We start from the raw sequence: 19649 nt of genomic DNA on the forward strand, positions 1-19649 counted from the left end.
AGAGGAAAATTTCAGTTGGATTAAGGAGTGGGTACAGAAGATGTGTATGTGTGTGTGTGTGTGTGTGTGTGTGTGTGTGAAAGTGCCATTATCGAGATTTCGTCGTTAGATAACAGCGTTAGGTTTCAAAATTTTTATTTTTTAGGGTTTTTTCAATTAACAAATGATTCTATTCCCCTCCTACGTCCCTCACATCTGAATTAAGAAAAGGGAAATAGAAAAAGGAAACAAATATACAGCAACAAGCAAAAACAAATTCCCCAATCGCCCACATCCAAAATGTACTCCATTTGGATCGTAGGTGATAGACAGCCTCCAATGGGTAATTGTCACCCCTGGCTGGGCTCTCAAGGAGAAAGGGGGGGGGGGAGAGACACTATTGGGAACGATTGAGGATAAACTTGGGCTACTTCTCATTTTGCTTAGCTGCAAGAAGCAATGGAGAAGACAAAAGAAATTCAGCATGGATATGACAAAGAACAATTTCAAAGAAATACCCTAGCCCTGTGAACCATTGGGAACCAGCGGCAGTAGGGAATGGTATACAGCCATCAAAGGCAGGGCTGCTCATTACAGCCTAGGTTGTTCAGCTGGTTGGCTAACGAGGCCAAAGAAGCAATGGCGGTCACTTTGCTCATCACCACTGTGGCCTCCAACAAAGGAGTCCATCTTCACGAGGTCACTGCCTTGATCTGCTCATCCAAACCCTCAGACATGGACAACAAGACCACTCACGGGGTCTGGCACCTAAAGGACAATGACATAAGTTTGGGTCACGTGTATTCAGTAAATTCCAGCTGCTCTTTTACAAATTAGCTCATTTATTCTGCTCCTCTTGTGAAGGAGCTACTTTGAAAACAGATTTGTCAGTAAATAAGTCAGCCAGGGTTTATTTGAAAGTGATTTACTGTTAGGACACCCACAGATATACCATAAAACAGTGACATCATTATTTACTTTTTGCTCTGAAACCATCTGAATTGGAATCAGAATGTAGTTAGACTCCAGGTGAGGGTTCAGAGGAGAGTACTGGCAAACAGATCATCTCCTAATGCCTTAGCTTCAAAATCAAGAGTTGCCCAGGATATTGGCATATTTATGTCCTAGCTAGAAATCTCTCTGGGTTCACCATGAAGGTTCCCTAGGAATTCGAATGCACAAAGCAAATCCTGGATTTGGAAATATGATACCAAATGCTGCGTACAAAAATAAAAAGTGGGATCTCAAGTGTCACTTAGATATTTTGTTTAAATTCAGTAATGGCGACTGCTGCTGGACAAATGAATTCATGAGTATTTTTTTCAAGTTTGGGGATAATAGAAGCTTTTTGTTACTGTGCAAACTGATTATGTATTTCACAGATAGTTCAGCCAGGATAACAATAAATATTTGGGAGTGATGATAGATGTGAGGATGTTTAATATAAGTTTGTATTTCCACATGATCAGATGAGAAATTATTTGTGGGATACCCATTCTTTTTTAGGGGGTACACATTCTTTACAAACCTGATTTTGTTCACTCTTACATCATAGGTAAGGGGAAGGAGAATAACCAGCCTCAAGCACTTACTGGCTGTTTGATATTGGACAAGTCACTTCACCTCTTTGCCTCAGTTTCCTCTTTTGTAAAATATGAGGATAATTTGCATCTCAGAGTTGGGAGGATCAAATAAGATGTTCATTAAAAATGCTTAGCATAGTGCTTGATACTCAATAGTTTCTCTACAAGTGCTTTTCCATCATGTATTTCTTGAACTGTGTCTCCTGCTCTGAGAAGAATATCAAATAGAAAAAAAAGTTTTCCTGTATTAGTTATCTGCTCCTGCTCTTTTTAACTTGGTAATAACTGCTGTGTTACCAACAGAATCTTCTCTAGCAGGATTGGGCTGAAAAGGGTAAGCTGAAGAAGCAGCCATTTGTGTTCTACTCATGAGGAATTAGCACAAGCAAGTAAACTCCCATTGCTCCGTCTCAGCACACTTCCCAGGTCTTTACTCTTTTACCTATCCTACTTTCTGAAGGTTTATTGCCACCCACTCTTACATAAAGCTACTTCAATAAGATACCAACAGGGACTGGGGGGTGTCTCAGTTAGGGATGCCGCCTTCTTTCTCTTCTTTATGGAAACTTGATTAGCAGAATTGGTAACCATCCAGATTTTTTTCCTTACTATCTTAAGTCAGGATTTAATTTAAAAAGAATATATATATATATATATATATATATATATATATATATATATATATATATATACACACACACATACATATTTGGAGGTTGATTTCAATTGCCTTTGCTCTTGAATTATTTAATTATGAGTGAATTGTTTTTCTATTTAGGGAGAAATAACAAGAAGTACCAAAAATACTTGAAAGAACAGTGGACCAAAAAAAATGAGTAAAATCCTAAACTTTGGGCCCCCCAAATCTAAGATCTCCCTCTACATTTTGACTAATATCAAATGTAAATGTATATCTACTTGTGTCTCAATCCAAGATCTTCAATCCAATAGCCTTATGACTGGGGACAAGTTACATTATAAAAACTCAGTTTCTCATTCTGTAAAATTGAAGTCATAATATCTCACAGGAATGTTTAGAGGATAAAATGGGAGAATCTAGGTAAAGTATATTGTAACCATGAAGTATATAATATTGAGTTGTCAACTGTTATGACAAAGATGGCCAAGTCAATAGAGAAAAAACAACCAAATGCATCTATTATTCCTTTTTTCATTCATTTATTCAATCAGTGTTTATCAAGTTCTCCTAAGGGTAAAGTGCTCTGAAAACAAATAAATGAAAATTTTTTTCTTCTTTACTTTTTATCTATTTTTTTCTAGTATGATTCAGTGGCCTCTTGTTATTTTATCCCAATTTCAAGTACCTTGAAACATTCTCAGAGCAACAAAGCATTCAGTATTTGATATTATGTTCTCTTTAGAGTCATTTCCATTGACATTTAAAAAATATTTTTGTGAACCTGCGGTGCCATGGAAAGAATGGTGATCCTGGAGTCAGAAAACATATTCAAGTTCCAGCTCTGTAATTTACTAGTCATGAGAACTAGTTTCTTTAGCTTGAAAAGAGGACAATACCTTCCCTACCTTTTTCACAGCATTATTAGGAATTAAAATGAAATGATGGTCAAGATGCTAACTGAGATTTCTGTAGCATTTTGAAATACTTTACATACCTTATCACTTTTGAGCCTCATCATAATCCTACAAAGCTATGTTATTACCATTTTCTGGATGAGAAATTTGATACTTAGAGGGGCTGGCTCGCCAGTAATCAAAGAGTTAATAGGAATTGTCAATGGTGGTCTTAGAACCCAATTCTTTTGTTTGATTAAATATATTATCATTATCCTATTAATGAGGAATAAGAGAGAGCTGTGCAGTTAATGTTCAGGAGATTATATATTTTGTTCAGTTGTCTTCATCATCCCATTTGGAGTCTTCTTGGCAAAAATACTGAAGTGGTTCTCTATTTCCTTCTCTAGTGCATTTTACAGACAAGGAAACTGAGGCAACACAGTTAAGCATTTTGTTGGAAGTCATACAATAAGTTTCTGGTCTCATTTGAATTCAGGAAGATGAGTCTTCCCGACTCCAAGCCCAGCACTCTATCCACTATGGCATATACTTCTCCATATGTATACAAGTATTAGGGTATATATGTATGTATATATATATATATATATATACCCACACACATAAGTATATGTGTGTGTCCAGGTCATCATTTTTAGACACTGAATAGTTGGGGTTTTTTTCCAACATACTCTTGGCTTTTTGTTTCTCTTATAAACATCTTTTTTATTTATAATGATAATGGTTTCTGAAAGTTGGTAATAATACCTTGCATTTATATGAAATATTTCCTCAAAGGACTTTCACTATCATCATCATCAACGAACCTTTATTAAAAAAAAAAAAACAAGCATTTACTAAGCAGTTGTTACCTGTCAGGCATCATGCTAAGCATCAGCAATAAAAAGAAAGACACAAATATGAAAAACACCCTTGAAGAGTTCACAGTTTAATTGATCTCCATGATGGTTCTCTGATGCAAGAGAGATTCTACTGTCTTCTTTTTTCAGATGAGTAAACTGAGTCTCAGAGTCTAAGTGACCTGCCAAAGGCTATACCAATACCAGTGTGACAAAGATTGTGCCTATGATTTCCAATTTATCTACTCTTTTTATCATACCACAAATATTTGTAAACATGAAATGAAATCTGACTATACTTTATAATGGAAAGGCAATAAGAGAAAAGGAATTCTGTTTAGAGGGAAGAAGTCTCAGTTAGAATTGATAGCAAGGATTCAGGAGCTGGAATTGGACTTCCTTTCAGTGTTAGATTAATTTAGGGCCCAAAATGTAAAGGTCACTTCATTTACTCAGACATTTTCCAAAGGAACATTTTATATCTTAGTATCTCCCAGGCGGACTGCACTATGAGGGTAATTCAATAATTTAACACATTCAACCATTTAATTCATGAGGAAATTGAGTCATAGTGAAGTGAAGGTATTTGTCTATAGGTCGCATAGTCAGTCAGGCATTAGCTAGGTATCTAAATGGGCTCAGTGGACAGAAAACTTAAGTTGTAGTTGGGAAGACCTCAGTACAAATTTGACCTGGGACTCAGTATTGGTGGGAACTTAGGCAAGTCACTTAACCTCTGTCTCCCTCTGTGCCCTCATGTGTAAAATGGACTAGCACTAACCTCTCAGGGATACTATTGAGGTTCAAGTGAGATAACATTTACAAAGTTGCTACATAAATGCTAGCTAATGATATTCTGTCATTCTGCCTTTCAAAGCTTTGGTATAGCATTTTCACAAAATGAAGTGTCAAGATGACTACAAAAATGTGCCCGTGGTTTTATTTTATTAAAGGAATTCTCCATTAAAGAACTATAATTCAATTCCAGGAGATTTCCCAAATTACTGGCTTTCTCCTACTTCAGTTGTCTAGGCTCTCTTCTATATTGGCTTCCTCTTTCTTAAGCCAAGTGATGATCAGTACAGAAGATAGTGAAGAGGCTCTGAGCAGAATGAGAAGCTAATATTTTGACTGAAATGAAAAAAATTGTCAAACATAGCAAATGGAAGTGCTTTCCGGAATATTCAGAGATGTATGTAATTTTTCAATTTGTTCACACTACATCTGGCTATGCATTATGTGCATGAATAATATCTGTGCATATACATTTTAAAAGGCTGGATGAACCATGTTTCTACCATGGACTGACAAACTTCAATTTAGCACCTAATATTTGCCAGAAGTTGCACTAGCCACTGCTTATGTGGGAACAAAAGGAGGCACATCTCGACCTCAAGGAGCTTACATTAAATCATCTGGAGCTGTTCGTGGTACATGGCACATGTCGGCTGAAATTGATTGAAATTACTATATTAAAAAATTCTTTTTTTTCAGATCGGAAGAAGTGGGAATGAGTTCTTGACTAGGAAAGCAGAATATGCTAGGCTTTTGTTTATTATTATCCTGGGACCTATAAATAGTACAACTTTTAGGAGGAAGTAAAATAGTGATTCACTTTAAAAAATAAATATGGGAGTATGAAATGCAATTTTTAATCATAACAAATAAAAAAAAAACCATCTTGCCTTCTGACTTGGAATCAATACTGTTTATAGGTTCCAAGGCAGGAAAGTAGTAAGAGCTAGGCAATGAGGGTTAAGTGACTTACTCAGGGTGATACAATTAGGAAGTGGTGGAGGCCACATTTGAACCCAGGACTTCCCATCTGTAAGCTGAGCTCTCAATCCACTGTTGCCCAACAAATGAGTTTTTTTTAAATTTCTATTAAAATGAGTTGTTTGTAATAATTGAGCTCTTATAAATAGATTGCAAAGATCACATGAAGTAACAAACCTTGGGATGCTTGTGGACCCGTGATCTTATAATTCAAAGAATCACAACTGAGCTAAAGGGAATGGAATCCATTTAGAAGCCATATAAGAAATTATTTTTTGTGTTCCAACGTGAGAGGCTTAAGAGAGAAAGGATCAAGAACTTAGCCTAGAGATGAGAGGATAGATGAATGAGTGGCCTCAGATCCTTTTCCAAGCTCATTGAGGTAGCAATGAGGAGAATTAGGATGTCTGGGTGAGAACGGGTGTGGTGGGGCAAATGGGGGGTAGGGGTGGGGGGGCACTTGGAAATTAAATGATTTGCACAGGATCACACATGCAGGATCCTCAGAAGTGGGACTCAAATCTAGCTTTTTAACTCTCAAACTGTCATTTTATCCCCCACATGTTGGGAGTGTTTTCAGGAGGCTCACAAGGAAACAGAATAAACATAGTTAACCTTTTCTCCTCCTTCCTTTATTCAAGAAAAACTTCAATTCCTCTCCAGAGGGGGAGGCAGGAAATTGAAAGCAGGGGCTGACCACTATACCTCTCCTCAGAGAGACTCAGTACTAAGCTAGAATTCTATCTATCTGCTCTCTGAAATATTCATTGTTTAGGGAATGTGATTTTCAGGTTAAATCTGACTTCTGATTGTGGTTCTAATAAAGAGGGACCCCAAGCTTTGCATCCAAGGCTTAACCCCTTTTCTACCAACTTATATAAACTTCATGAACTATAATTTAATGATTTGTTAGTAGTAATTTTTTTCCTGATTACCTTGTTTTTCCCCCTCCAAAACTTGTTCGTTTGCATAATACAAATTATTTTTAGTGATAAAACATTTGGAATTCCAATTTCTTTGTTCTCAGAAGTGTTAAAATATCAATCTTTAATTGCGTTTCCATTCATTTAAATGGGAAAATTCCATTTGACACACGTGCAAAATGAGGAAGCTGAAACTGAGAAAAGTTCAAGGATTACCTAAAATTGCACAGCTAGTAAGTGTCTAGTAGAGGGTTGCCCAAACTCCAAATCTGGTGCTGTATTCACTCTGCCAACTAGCTGCTGGATCATATAATTTTATATATGTGTATGTGTTTATATATAATATATGTGTAGTATCGTAAAGGATAATTTTAGCGTTGTGACCTAAAATATATTAATTATTGGTCGCCATGGATATCCCAAATTAAAAAAAAAAGATACCCATGTCAAAAAAAAAAAAAAGATCAATCATATGAGCATTCCTTAAATTTCTACGAAATATCCAGTGAATGGCAGGGCAAGTAATATTTTTCCTTCAGTGAATGTCTATATTTGAGATTTAGCACAAGATGACTTAAGGATTCTTTATTATTTCGGATAAGTGTTGGGATTCTTTCATATCAGTGATAAAAGTTAGTAAAATAAACTCATTTAGCATCATTCATGTAGGCCAAACAACTAGTTGGTGAGTTTCTTCCCCTTTCAACTAAGTGTTGGAATAGTTAAGATATAGTCTGGAAATGGAACAAACATGCATGTGACTTATCATTTTCCTGACTCGGAAGAATTTAAACCTTTGCTACTCCTCTCCTTTCAGTTGCAATGTGCTGAACCTCAGAGCCCAGGCTGTGTACAGATAGAGAACCCCAGAAATGCTAAGTCATCACTACCAACAGATTCTTAGTTAACATTTACTGAGTGCCAGTAATGAACTTAGTGGTAGAAAAACAGAGGAAGACACAGTTCTTTCCCAGAGGGCTGATTTTTCTCTCTTGGAGAAAAAAAAAGGAATTTGATCATAAAGGAACAATGTTCTTTTGAATTCAGTTTAATAAACATGTTACGTGCCTGCTCTGCATCAGACACTGCAGATGCAAAGACAAACATGAGACAGGTACTGCCCTCAAGTAGCTTATATTCTGTGGGGAGGAAATGAGATTTGTACCTCTAAATAATTAGAACATATACTTATGAGAGAGGGGCAGGAGAGAGAAAAGGCTGAAGGGCAAGTAGAGCACAGGGAGAGGGAGGAAGAAAAGAGAGAGCTTTTTCCAGAGAAAAGGCATAGCTCTAATAGGAAGGGTAGTTTATTCAGAATAGAAGGAAAAGAATAGGAATAGGCTTTTATTAAAATGTGCTGGGCACTGTGCTTAAGTGCTTTACAAATATTACTTCATTTCATCTCCTGGGAGCTAGGGACTCTCAAGATCCTAGTTTTGCAGCCAAGGAAACTGAGGCAGACAGAGATTAAAATTTTTGCCTTGGGGAACCATGATAGTTTATGTCTGATGAGAGATTTGAACTCGGGTCTTCCTGACTTCTTCCCAACACTCTCTTCACTGACCCTACCTGATTGCCTAAGATAAAGATCAGAGAGCATTTAGTCTTCTTGGATTCATTACATATGATGGAGAGCTCTTTTCATCTCTCAGCTGGTTGATATGTGTGATAAAGCACAAACAAACTCCATGTAAGTATTTATGTCTTGTCAGAAATCCAGGAATGGCTATTATTGCTTCTTTGATTCAAAAGACTATGTTGCTTTGCTGTCCTCAGGCAAGAAGTCAAGCATGCTAGAATCTCGCTGGGACCTCTATGTCATCTTTGCATTGAGGGCAGAGAATGGTCATTTTCCAGATTCTAGTGTTCCATGGCAGAGGGTACCCAGATGTTCTACTTGAACAACTGGAATGCTTTCTAGAGAAGACTTTTCTTAATAGCCTCTTATAGAATGTGTTTTGCCATTTGACAAAAGAATATCAAAGATAATAGGCAGGTTCACCAGGCAACGGCTTTCTTTATTTTTCATTTCTTTATATATTTATTTTTCTGGATGCCCTTTTTTTTTCATCATTGTCTCTGGGCAGACCAGAGACAGATCTTTTCTTGATTCTTGGAAGTGAAATCTCCCTCCCAACAAAGGAAAGCTGTAAAACAGTGGCCACATCTAACAGCGTATGTTACATCGTGCTCTCAAAGTCCCCCGATCTCTGCTGAGAGGAGTAAACTACAGTTTATTATTTGGTTTCCAAAACGGTTACCTGTTTTTCAGCTACTCAGAATCCAGTTTCTTTTTCAGTCACCCTTTCATTTACCTTGTTGTGTGTAGTCAACAGTCCATGTCTCTAAATGTTCTCTTTCTCCTCCAAAGTTTTAGGACCACTATTGTCTGCAACTCTCCTTGCCCTCCTCATTGTACTGTATTTTGATTTCTATCAATTTGATTTTTGTCATCTATCTTCCCCACCCCTAAACCCCATTAGAAGATAAGCTCCATAAGAACAAGTCTGTTGACATTTGGGCATTTTTCCATGCCCCACATATAACTCTATCGTGTAAATCGTAGATATGCAATAAATATTTATTGAATGGAACTCAAGTGAATCTTCGGAACGAGTTCTTATTATCAGAAGTCATAGTCATAAGGGCAAGCCCTTAAATAACCAGAAGGCTAAAGGCTGAATCTGTATAATGGCTTCTACAGCCCTTTCTGGATGTGCTTACTATAAATGAATGAACCTCTTCTTATATGCTTGTGGCAGTCACGTACAAGATATGCCAACGTCAGTGAAGTGGAAACTTCCATTCTGTAAAAAGAGTGGTTTTTCATATGAATAAATAGAGTTCTGTAAACTTTCCCACTGAATTTTAGAAGGAAAAATGTTTTTTTGTAATCTGTCACCTCAGTGCAGAGGTGACAAAGAGCCTTTGTTTAAGAAGCCTTCCTTTTTCTTGAGAGCTAACAAACATGCCTGCTGTTAACCAGAATTTACAATCTCCCACTGTCATCATCACCTTCATAATAACCCTCAATTAATATTTATCAGCTGCCTTCTATTTACCACTCTGCACAAATTGGTAGAAGGTAGAACAGACAGTCCTCAAGGAGCGTTCATCCTGGGCAGCCCTAGACAGATGATCTCTACCAGTAATGGGTTTGCTTGTGGGTAGAAAATGTGAAAGCTAAAGTGAGTTCACTCTTCACCTCTTAGGGAAAGCTTTAGCTAGGGACAGACTTGCAGCTAGACTTGGAAAGCCCTTTGGCTAAACCCAATAAAGAAAATGAAAAATATACTTATAGCTTGCACATGAATCTTGATTAAAGTGGGCTCAGTGAAAAGACTTTAGTCCTTAAATGAGAGGATTCTTGTTAGTATGGAAGAAACTTTCAGAATGAAATCAAGAGCTGGGGTTTCAAATCCTGGATCTAGCATTCATCAGCTGTTAGATAAAATCACTTTTCTCTGAGCCTTTGTTGCCTCCTTTTTAAAATGAAGGTTATAATATTTGCATTATCTGGTTCATAAATTTGTGGTGAGGAAAGTAATTTATGAACTTTAAGTCCCTGTAGAAATATGTTATTATTGTTTTTCCATTGTGGACGGTCTTGGAAACATCAGTTTGTCCATCTTAAAAATGGTATGATGATAATTGTACACTGCTAATTCAAAAATGGAGGTGGCTCAGTGCATGCATGGAGTGCTGGATCTAGAGTCAGGAAGACCTGAATTCAAAATTGGCCTCAAATAATTACTGGCTCTGTGGCCCTGAGCAAGTCACTTAAACTCTGTTTGCCTTAATTCACTGAAGAAAGAAATGGCAAAACACTTTTATCATCCTTGCCAAGAAAACCCCATAGAGGGTATTGGTGTGCTATGGTCCACAGGATCATGAAGAGTTGGCCATGGCTGAACAACAATTCACAATTCAATTTTGTCGGTCAGGCATGATTTATTCTGTTTTAAATGTCTTTAAAAAGTAAAAGATAGGTCTTTTTACAAAATTTATTCGCCATTTCTTACTTATTTGGGCATCCTTGTTTAAAAATTATTCCGCCACATTTTGGATTGGGGTGTCTGTTATTAACTTGCTAATTTTTTAAATTACCTTTTTTAAAATTATAAAATTAATAACTATCAACAGAAACAATATAAACATACAAAAGAAGAAGAAAAATCTGTTCCCAACAAAGGAGAGTCAAACAAATGTATTGCACAGCAGATGAGCAAAGATGAGTTTTTGATGCTGTCTCTCAGCAGAGAGAAGCCCTATTCCCAATACTTATCTCTGTCTCTGAAGACATCTGTCATTATGTCATTGTAACAGCCCCATCCTAAAACACTCTTGTTGTAAGTTTTTAGAGTAGGGAAATGAGACCCAGCATGGAAAAATAAAATAAAATAAACAAAGCAAAATAATCTTCCTCCCACTCCAGAAAAATTCTCCAGAATCTAAAGAGAATCCTCATAGGATCACAGTTATAAAGCTGTATGAAATCAATCATCTAATCTATTTCATCTAATTATCTAATGTATACCCTTTATTTAAAGTTAAGGAAACTGATGTCCAAAGGATTTAAATGACTTGCCCAAGGTCACACAAGAGAGTGGCAAAAAGTTTGTAAAATATTGCTTAATAGACATTTTCTAGAATTACCTCCCTTCTCTGTTTCTCCACTCAGAGTTTATACCACTGTGTTTTTTGTCCTTGTGATTTTATTTTTGTGCTTATCAGAGGAAAGGTGGTCTATGATTTCATTAATTCATTATACCAAGTTGTTTATGAAGATGTCATTTATGCTAAGTAATATTCCAAATCTGCTGTTAAAGCATGAGTTGAATTAGTCAATGTAAATCATGTTACATAAATATGAATCCTTTACCAAATTATCAGAGGTCTCTCATTTAAAAAAAAAAAACTCTCAACTTTTCTCTTTTTTTCTATCAAATTTACATTTTGTCTTAGAATCAGTACTATGCAGAGGAGCAGTAAGGGCTAGACAATTAGTTGCTTTGCCCAGGATCCCACAGCTAGGAAGTAGCAGTCTACATTTGAACCCAGTACCTGCCATCTCTAAGTCTGGCTCTGAATCCACTGAGCCACTTGGCTGCCTCCTACCTTCTGTCTTAGGATCTATACTAAGTGGAAAGGGCTAGACATTGGAGGTTAAGTGAGTTGCCCACGGTCACACAGCTAGAAAGTGTCTGAGGCCAAATTTGAACCTAGGTCTACCTGACGTATTCACAAACCAAGAAATATCCTGGAAGTATAGAACCTAGTCACAGTCCTCTTGAGTTTGATTTTAACAGAGAGAAAAGACTACATCTATTTCTGTTTCTTGAGCTTCAGAATTCCTTGTCATAAGTTTTATATTATGTTGCTCATTAGTACATGTTTTTGGCTGCAAAAACTCAGAAGGCCATATTTTGAGGTACATTCCCCCCCTTGGTTGCTTTCAACAGGAGTTGAGATATTAATTTTAATTCTTTATATTTAATCTGGAAAACATTCATTAAGTACTTCGTTACTATATGCAAAGCACTGTATTGGGTATCATGTTATAATGGTGAAATTTACACTCTAATAGGAGATTGGGCATAGAATCTATACATTTATAGTCACCAATAGTACCTTTCATTTCTACTTTGATGTAATTTAAAATTCTATATTACCTACGGTCATTAAAAGGAAAGCCATAAAAAGTCTGGTTCACCTTTAAAATTCATTAGAAATCTATGCTTACCTTGAATATAGCGTGATTTTAAAGTTCATTTTGGTGGTCTGACAATTAAAATGCATTTTATTAAACTCATGTTTGCAAAGTGCTTCATTGATTAATTTGATTAATTAGTTATGCTAGTGCCAAATGGGATTTTTATTAATAAAATATTCATGGAGTATTAAGATGTGCCAGGCACATTATAATTCAGAAAGTTAGTTAGGCTCTTCCCAATGTGGCTCTAGCCATCATATTAATTTCCTTTCCAAAATATTCACCTCTCCACTTACCTTTTCAGACTACACATTAATTCTCTTCACTCATTCTGTGTTCTGGCCAAATTGTCCTGCTTGCTATTTCCTGAACTCACTATTTCCTCTCCCACCCTTGTGCCCTTAGGCTGTGTTCCCATTCCTGGAGGGCTCTATCTCCTCCTTTCCACCCCTTAGAATTCTGTTTCCTTTCATTTAGGTATCTTGAAACTTTCCTTATTCCTTAGGTGCTTTAGGATCTCTCTTCTTAAAGCCCCTCACAGTATCCACTCCCCCACCCCTAGACTTCTGGGCTTGTATTTTCCACTTTTTTTCCAAAGTTTTATTTATTAATTTTTTCCACGGTTACATGATTCTTGTTGTCTCCCTCCCCTCTTCCCTCCCCTTCTCAGAGCTGACAAGCAATTCCACTGGATTATATACATATTACCACTCAAAACCTATTTCCATATCATTTATATTTGCAATAATATTTTAAAACCAAAATCCCAAATCATGTATCCATATAAACTAGTGATAAATCATGTTTTCTTCTGGATTTCTACTCCCACAGTTCTTTTTCCTGTTGTGGATAGCGTTCTTTCTCAGAAGACCCTATGAACTGTCCTGCATCATTGCCCTGCTTTTAGTTGCAATGTCTATTGCATTTGATGGTCCCACAATGTTTTCATTACTGTGTATAATATTCTCCTGGTTCTGCCACACATTTCACTCCACATCAGTTCATAGAGGTCTTTCCATTTCTTAAGAACTTCATCAATCCATCACTCCTTTGAGCACAATAGTATTCTATTACCATCATATACCACAATTTGTTCAGCCATTCTCCAATGGAGGGACATTTCCTCAATTTCCAAATTTTCACACCAGCTTTTATAACCTCAATTGAAAGACAAGCTACTGAAAGCAAGGATTCCTTACTTCTATCTTCATATTCACTACTCCTAGCACAGTCTGGCTTAATTAAGTTATTGCTTAATAAGTGTTTGTTCAGTGGGATTTTGACTCTCCTAGAATTCATAAATGAGGCATTAGGAGGTTCAGAGTGGCTAAGGAAATTGGGGTTAAGGAGGAAAAGGAGTAAGTGAAATGAGATTATGATTTTTCATGGATCCTTTGTTCATCTTGGGAATACATAACTAATGAACAGCATGTCTTCCTAAAAATGGGAAAGGGGAAAGTTAAGCTTGTTCACTTTTCTTGTTAGTTATTTGCTTACCCCCCCCCCACCCCTGTCTTGGCAAAGTGATTTCTACCCTTTCAATGTTATTAGGACTTAGGCATCAAATTTGAAATACCTGCCCTCTTTGTCATATCGTGATCATCATCAATGACCCCTAGGAAAACACCTAGGCTAGTGTTTTAGTTCCTGTTCTAATGCTAGCCACTAGTCTAATGACCTTGAGAAAGTAAATTATCTGCTCTATGACTCAGGTTCCTATCTTATAAAATTGTGACCTACCCCTACATATCTCATAGTCCTATGACCTTTGAGTGGAATAATTTATGTGAAAGTGATTTAAAAAATAAAAAGTACTATATAAATATAAGATAGTATCTTATGCAAATTATAAAAATGTAATTACTTTTATTTAGAATAATGGCAATGCCTATTTTTGAGTGGTTGGTTATTTTATTATTTTGAATATTATTATTTTGTATGCTTGATTAGATCATTTCCGGGCCCTCTGTGACCTAGGTTAAAGAATAACCAAGGCCTCATGAATTTGGAAAATCACTTAGTTTTCTCTCATTTTTCTTCTAAGTCATTTCACCACTCCTACCTGACTCTTAATTTCCAGTTTGTTTTTTATCTATTACCTGGGTTTATTAAGTGCCAGTTTAATAAGCCAGCTATTCCTACTATCACACTGAAGGGGCCTCTTCATTAGATCTCTGTTTTAGACAAAAATGATCATTTTCAAGTTTTCAGTGAGAAAAAGCTAATATTTCTCACTTTATGAGACCCAGCTTCAGATCCAGGGCTCCTGAGAAGAGTGGATTATAGTGAAAGTGTTTTGGAAGCTTAATTTAATTCAACATAGAATTTTTTTGGTGTCATTAAGATGAAATATTTTCTATTTTCCTTGGGGACTGAATCTCATTGGGAAAGCTCCTCAGTAAAAACCGCCCCATGGGGTGTGTATCCAAAGCTCCCAGTGCTCCCTTGAACGTTAAGCAATGAATTGCACTTTGTCCGGTCAGCCCTTGAAACATCTCCGTTAAAAGTGATCCATTAATATTTAGTGCGCTGTTCACCACTGGAAAGTCCATTTCTCTTACAATTTCCAACAAACAGCACCGGAGTGTCAACCCACTATTAGCCTCAAATAGTTTACTATTTTATTCTTGCTCCAATATGGCATCCGCCTTAGTGGGGCTCATTCAGGGGATTGTAGAGGAGTCTACAACAAAAGGGGCAGCCTTCATAAGGAAATACACCAAATAAACAGTATGCGTTGTAGTGTTTTATCTAGACACTCCTTCCTCCGCACACTCCCTAATCAAACAGGCAGCTTTTCCGCATGTAGGATCGTCACTGAAGTTATAACTGGCTCCCCCGGGGCTGGCTTCCACAGGATTTCCTGTCCAAAAATTCACTGGATGGTCATTTGCAGCTGAGCGCTCACCCACCACCAAGCAAGCCCTCTTAAGGATGAAGAATACCTGACTCAGGCTCTTCCTTTCCAAATTCTCTCTAGGCATTTCCCCATCCCCACCTCATCTTTACTCTTGGGGAGGAGAAGGGGAAAGGGGGAGAAAAAACACCACCTCTTACAGTAATCATATATATTTGTGAAAGGTGTCTTCTTCCTCCCCCCCCCCCCCCCCGGGGTTATTTACAGGTTTTTTTTTACTACTTAGCCTTTCTTGGCTTGTAATTACTTACCGAAAGAAATAGCCTCTTTTCAGTTGGGGCTGTTTCTTTAACCTCCCTTTTAAACTCCCTCCCTCCCTCCCTCTTTCTCCCCCCTTCCTCCTCCTTCTCCTCCTCTTCTTCCTCCTCTTTCTCCTCCTCCTCCTCCTCCCCCTCCTCTTCCTCCTCCTTCTCCTGTTCGGACTCTGGTGAGCCAAGCCACTGAGCTCAGCAGGCTTTGCTGTGTCAGGAGAACCCACCTAGAGGGCCCCCTTGACGCCAGCACATCCCCTGTCGGGCAGCATTCACTGCAGCCCGGAGCTGATGATTCTGCTGCAGAGTGTGAGGAATCCAGTGTTCAGGAGTCTGCAAGTGTCCGGAGCCGCTGCTGAACCGGAGAGCGCCACTGGGGCAGGGGCAGCAAAGGCTCCGGAGATTTCAAGGGGCTCCGCTGGAAATTCTGCAAGCCTTTGTGTCTTAAAAAGCATGCCAGAGGTCTCTGCAGCGTGGGCTCAAGAACCTTTCTGAAGGATGCCAGCGCCCCAGGAGTAAATGACAACTAAGGAGGAGCTGAATTGGGGGGAAAAGAGGAGGGCAAAAAAAGCTGGGACGAAATTCTCTGATAACATCTGACTTAACAGCTGCAAGATTTGTTTTCTTTCAAAGCAAAATGCGAAAAGCCCCTCGCGTGGTCTGGGGAATGGCAAATTAAAGGAGGCTCTGTCTGCAGTGAGAGGATCAATAGCTTAGTCATTTCACTTAAAGAGAGCAGACAGCCTTATTATGGAGTTAGGCAGCCGAAATGAATCTGCTCATGAAAGCCCCTTCAGAAAGCCTGATAGGAGCTAATGGTGATTCTGGCGTGCGAAGCCCAAATTACTCACTGCCTTCCTACTACTTTTGCAGATGAGGAAAAAAAAGAGGGAGAAAAAAAAAACCAAACACACACACACACACACATTGAACCGAAATTTTGAAGAGAAGTTTGCTTTGGTTATACATCGTTTCTTTTAACACCCCTCCTTCCCCCCATCCCATTCTTTGTCTAATACGTCTGAGAAAGGAGCACTGCATCCAAGTGACCACACAGGAATATGTGTCTGAGAAAGAAGAAAAAGCAATCTCCCTCCTTAAAGGACAGCATGGCAAAGGGATCTGAAGTTTTATATCTCCCCCCAAATGCCCCTTTAACCAAGAAAACGAGCCACTGCCTCTTGACTAACCTTTTCCCACATTCCAGAGTCCTTCCTAGGAAGATGCTTTAATTTCAACTCGGATTGTTTGGATTTTGAACCAGGACGATCTTTTCTGTTGTTTAGTATTTCACGGATTGTACTGATGATTCTTGGGGGGTTGGTGAGCTGTTGTAACATAAATGGATGGACACATACCTGCAGTGACCTGTGATGAATCTTACTTCAAATCCTGGAAGGCTTCTTGTAGTTGGGGTTAGCTTTTGGGGGGCAGGGGGGAGCATTGGAGAAGACAGTACTTGTTGCAATAATCACCCATGGTGGCAGCTCCAGCTGGAGAGTTAGAATTCATCAATGAAAAACAGAACAGAGAAAGTCTAAGGCAGGGAAAATACTAATGTTAGAAGACCTGCGAACATGATGCACGTGAATAATTTCCCCTTTAGGAGGCATTCCTGGATATGGTGAGTAATCAATATTCCCTTCTGTCTGTAAGGCTCAGGGTGATGTTTGTAAAATATTGTGACAGCTCCCAGATGCTGAGTCTTTTGAATCAATGTGTTGGCATCAAGTAAAGCTTATCACTGAGATATGTATGAAATCAGATTCTTCCTGAGTCACTATTGATTATATAAAAAAAATTAATTTAAAAAAGGAATCACCGTTGTCAATGACCAGCATCACAAAGCCAATAGGAGAATATATCCATAATTCTTGATGATCAATTCATGCCAAGATTTGACCTCATAAGTCTAAAGAAGAGGAATGTGAAATATTTTTTGGTGTTTCCTCTGTATTTGTGTGTGTGAGTATGACAGTGTCTTAGAATTCCCAAGAGGAGAAGGAAGGGCATAGACCTATTTTAACATCTTTTATCCATCTGGGTTTTTAAAAAGAATTGGGAGATCTTGCTGAATTCAGAAGAGAGGTGACGGGAGAGTTTGCAGTGTTAACAGTTAATTAAAAACACACAATGTGTAGGTGTTGTGAATATAAGAATTGTTCCAATTGTTTAGGAAATCTTGCTACTCTCATGAATTGCATTGGAAGTCAACACCTGAATCATTGCAAACCTAGCTGTCTGAGTACTTGCTCAATGTATTTGACGTCTTGTAATGTAAGTTCAGCATAATGGGTGAGGGTACCAAGGCTTGTGACATCATCTGTCATGTTGCCTCTATAGGAAAGCATAGGGGAACTGATCAGTTTGTGTATATTTGGCATGTGTGTGTGTGTGTGTGTGGCATGTAATTAAGAGAAGAGCCTGATATTACAAAATCTTGCATCTTTACTATACCTTTAGAGAAGGAGTGGAGTATAGGCTCTTAAAGCAGGAACTTTATGAATGTACAGTATATGCCTATCTAAAGGCTTTGTGTTGGCTAACATTGTTTGGGATGCTCTTCATATATGATTTTGAAAGTGAATTTTGTTGTCGTTGTTCAGTAGTCCTCACAAAAATCTGAACATTGCTTTCCCATTGTGTTTCCAACTGCCTCATCACATCATCTTAAACAGAAGGTTTCCAAAAGCCTTAAAGCACCCACCCCACACCCAAAGAATCATCAGCTCGTGTGTCGGGGAGGTTTCTGCTGTTGACCTGAGAACCAATCACAGTGATGGGTGGGTGACAGCCTCAGTGACCCTGCAGGGGTGCTCATTGTCCATCAGCACGAGATGCACACTGGCTCATGCTTGTGGCGCATCTTGCTTCCTTCATTGTTGTCCAGTGCCACCTTCTCCACCAGACTCCAGTCTGCATCAGTGGGAGCCTAAGTGAAATGACTGCAAAACCTCTGCAGCCCACTCCAGACACCACCTCCAGAAAAGTCCAATCAATTCAAGGCTCTAGAAGAGCAGACTTTTCTGTTTCTAAACAGAAAGAGCTTCGCTGATCATAGTGCAACACAAGTCACTTAAAGATGGTTTTGTTTGTTCTTTGAGAATCTGGCCAAATAGTTGAAACAGAGAAAATGTAGGAGGGCATTTTTCAACCCTAAGAAACATATTTGTGGATCTGACTCCCAAAATATTTTATTTTTTTTAAATGAGGATTTTTCCTTCTATAAATATGTACATGCCCAAAGCAGCAGTTTTTGCTCTGCCTGGGGACATTTGTCCTGCTACCAGTCCCCCTTTTACAAGTAGCATGTAGTGTCAGAGTTCTTGTAGTCATTTGGTATATTACACAGATTTCACATCTACATTTCTGTCTCTGTGTCTACCACATTCTCTGAAATATCTGACTACCTCACATTCTTTTTTTCATCAACCTCAGTCCTGCATTTCATATTTTTAAAAAATGACCCAAACCCAAAAGCTGGAGCTAAGTATATAACTCTTCTTTTATCCAGTTTACAAATGGCCTCATATTCTTGTTCATATTCTCTGGGATCTGTAATGCACATATTTTCAAACTAGATTTAGGGAGTTGGAAATAATGATGGTTTTCTTTTGTCCTCATAACTAGATAACCCTCCATGCATTGTACCACATGACATCCCATTTTTCCCCTTCGCCAACCTGAGACGCTGTAGAAACTGGGTACTTTGTCTAACTATTTTCACCTGAGCCCTTTGGATGGCTTCATTTGTGAAATGTAGAATCTGGAGGAATTTTTTTTCCAGGTGACCCAGTTAATGTTGCTCTTGGTTCAAAACCAACTAACTGATTTTTCATTATTAATTGCTGCTCCTCTCTCCTGTAGATTCCCAGACTTAAAGTAGCAGGAAGTTTTTTTTCTACTTTTAAGAAACCAATCTAGTTATATATTCATGAATTTACTTACTGAGAAAAGGAATTGTAAAGGTATATGCCTCATTCATTTGGAAAGGTGCTCTTTCAATTCTCATGTCTTTCTCTCCCAAAAGAGACAGACCTGAAGTTGGCCGCAGATCAGTGCTAGGGGGAAAAAATTATTTCTTAAAAAGAGATGAGAGTGTAGTTTGGTTTCT

General features: G+C 38.1%; 1 protein-coding gene across 2 annotated transcripts in view; it reads left to right on the forward strand.

Moving 5' to 3' along the window:
• Window positions 1-19649, forward strand: part of LOC100032166 (cAMP-specific 3',5'-cyclic phosphodiesterase 4D) — a 1134105-nt gene that overhangs the window by 406238 nt on the left and 708218 nt on the right. Inside the window, exon 1 of one of the 2 annotated variants that reach the window (XM_007486363.3) lies at window positions 15261-17159. The exons of the other annotated variant lie outside the window; for it this stretch is intronic. Within the exon in view, the coding sequence (XP_007486425.1) occupies window positions 17113-17159 (47 nt within the window). The 5' untranslated portion in view covers window positions 15261-17112. Of the gene's footprint in view, window positions 1-15260; window positions 17160-19649 lie in introns of those variants that run through there. 2 annotated transcript variants of the gene reach the window in all.

The sequence above is a fragment of the Monodelphis domestica genome, chromosome 3 (genome assembly GCF_027887165.1).
Source record: "Monodelphis domestica isolate mMonDom1 chromosome 3, mMonDom1.pri, whole genome shotgun sequence".
NCBI classification, from domain to species: domain Eukaryota; kingdom Metazoa; phylum Chordata; class Mammalia; order Didelphimorphia; family Didelphidae; genus Monodelphis; species Monodelphis domestica.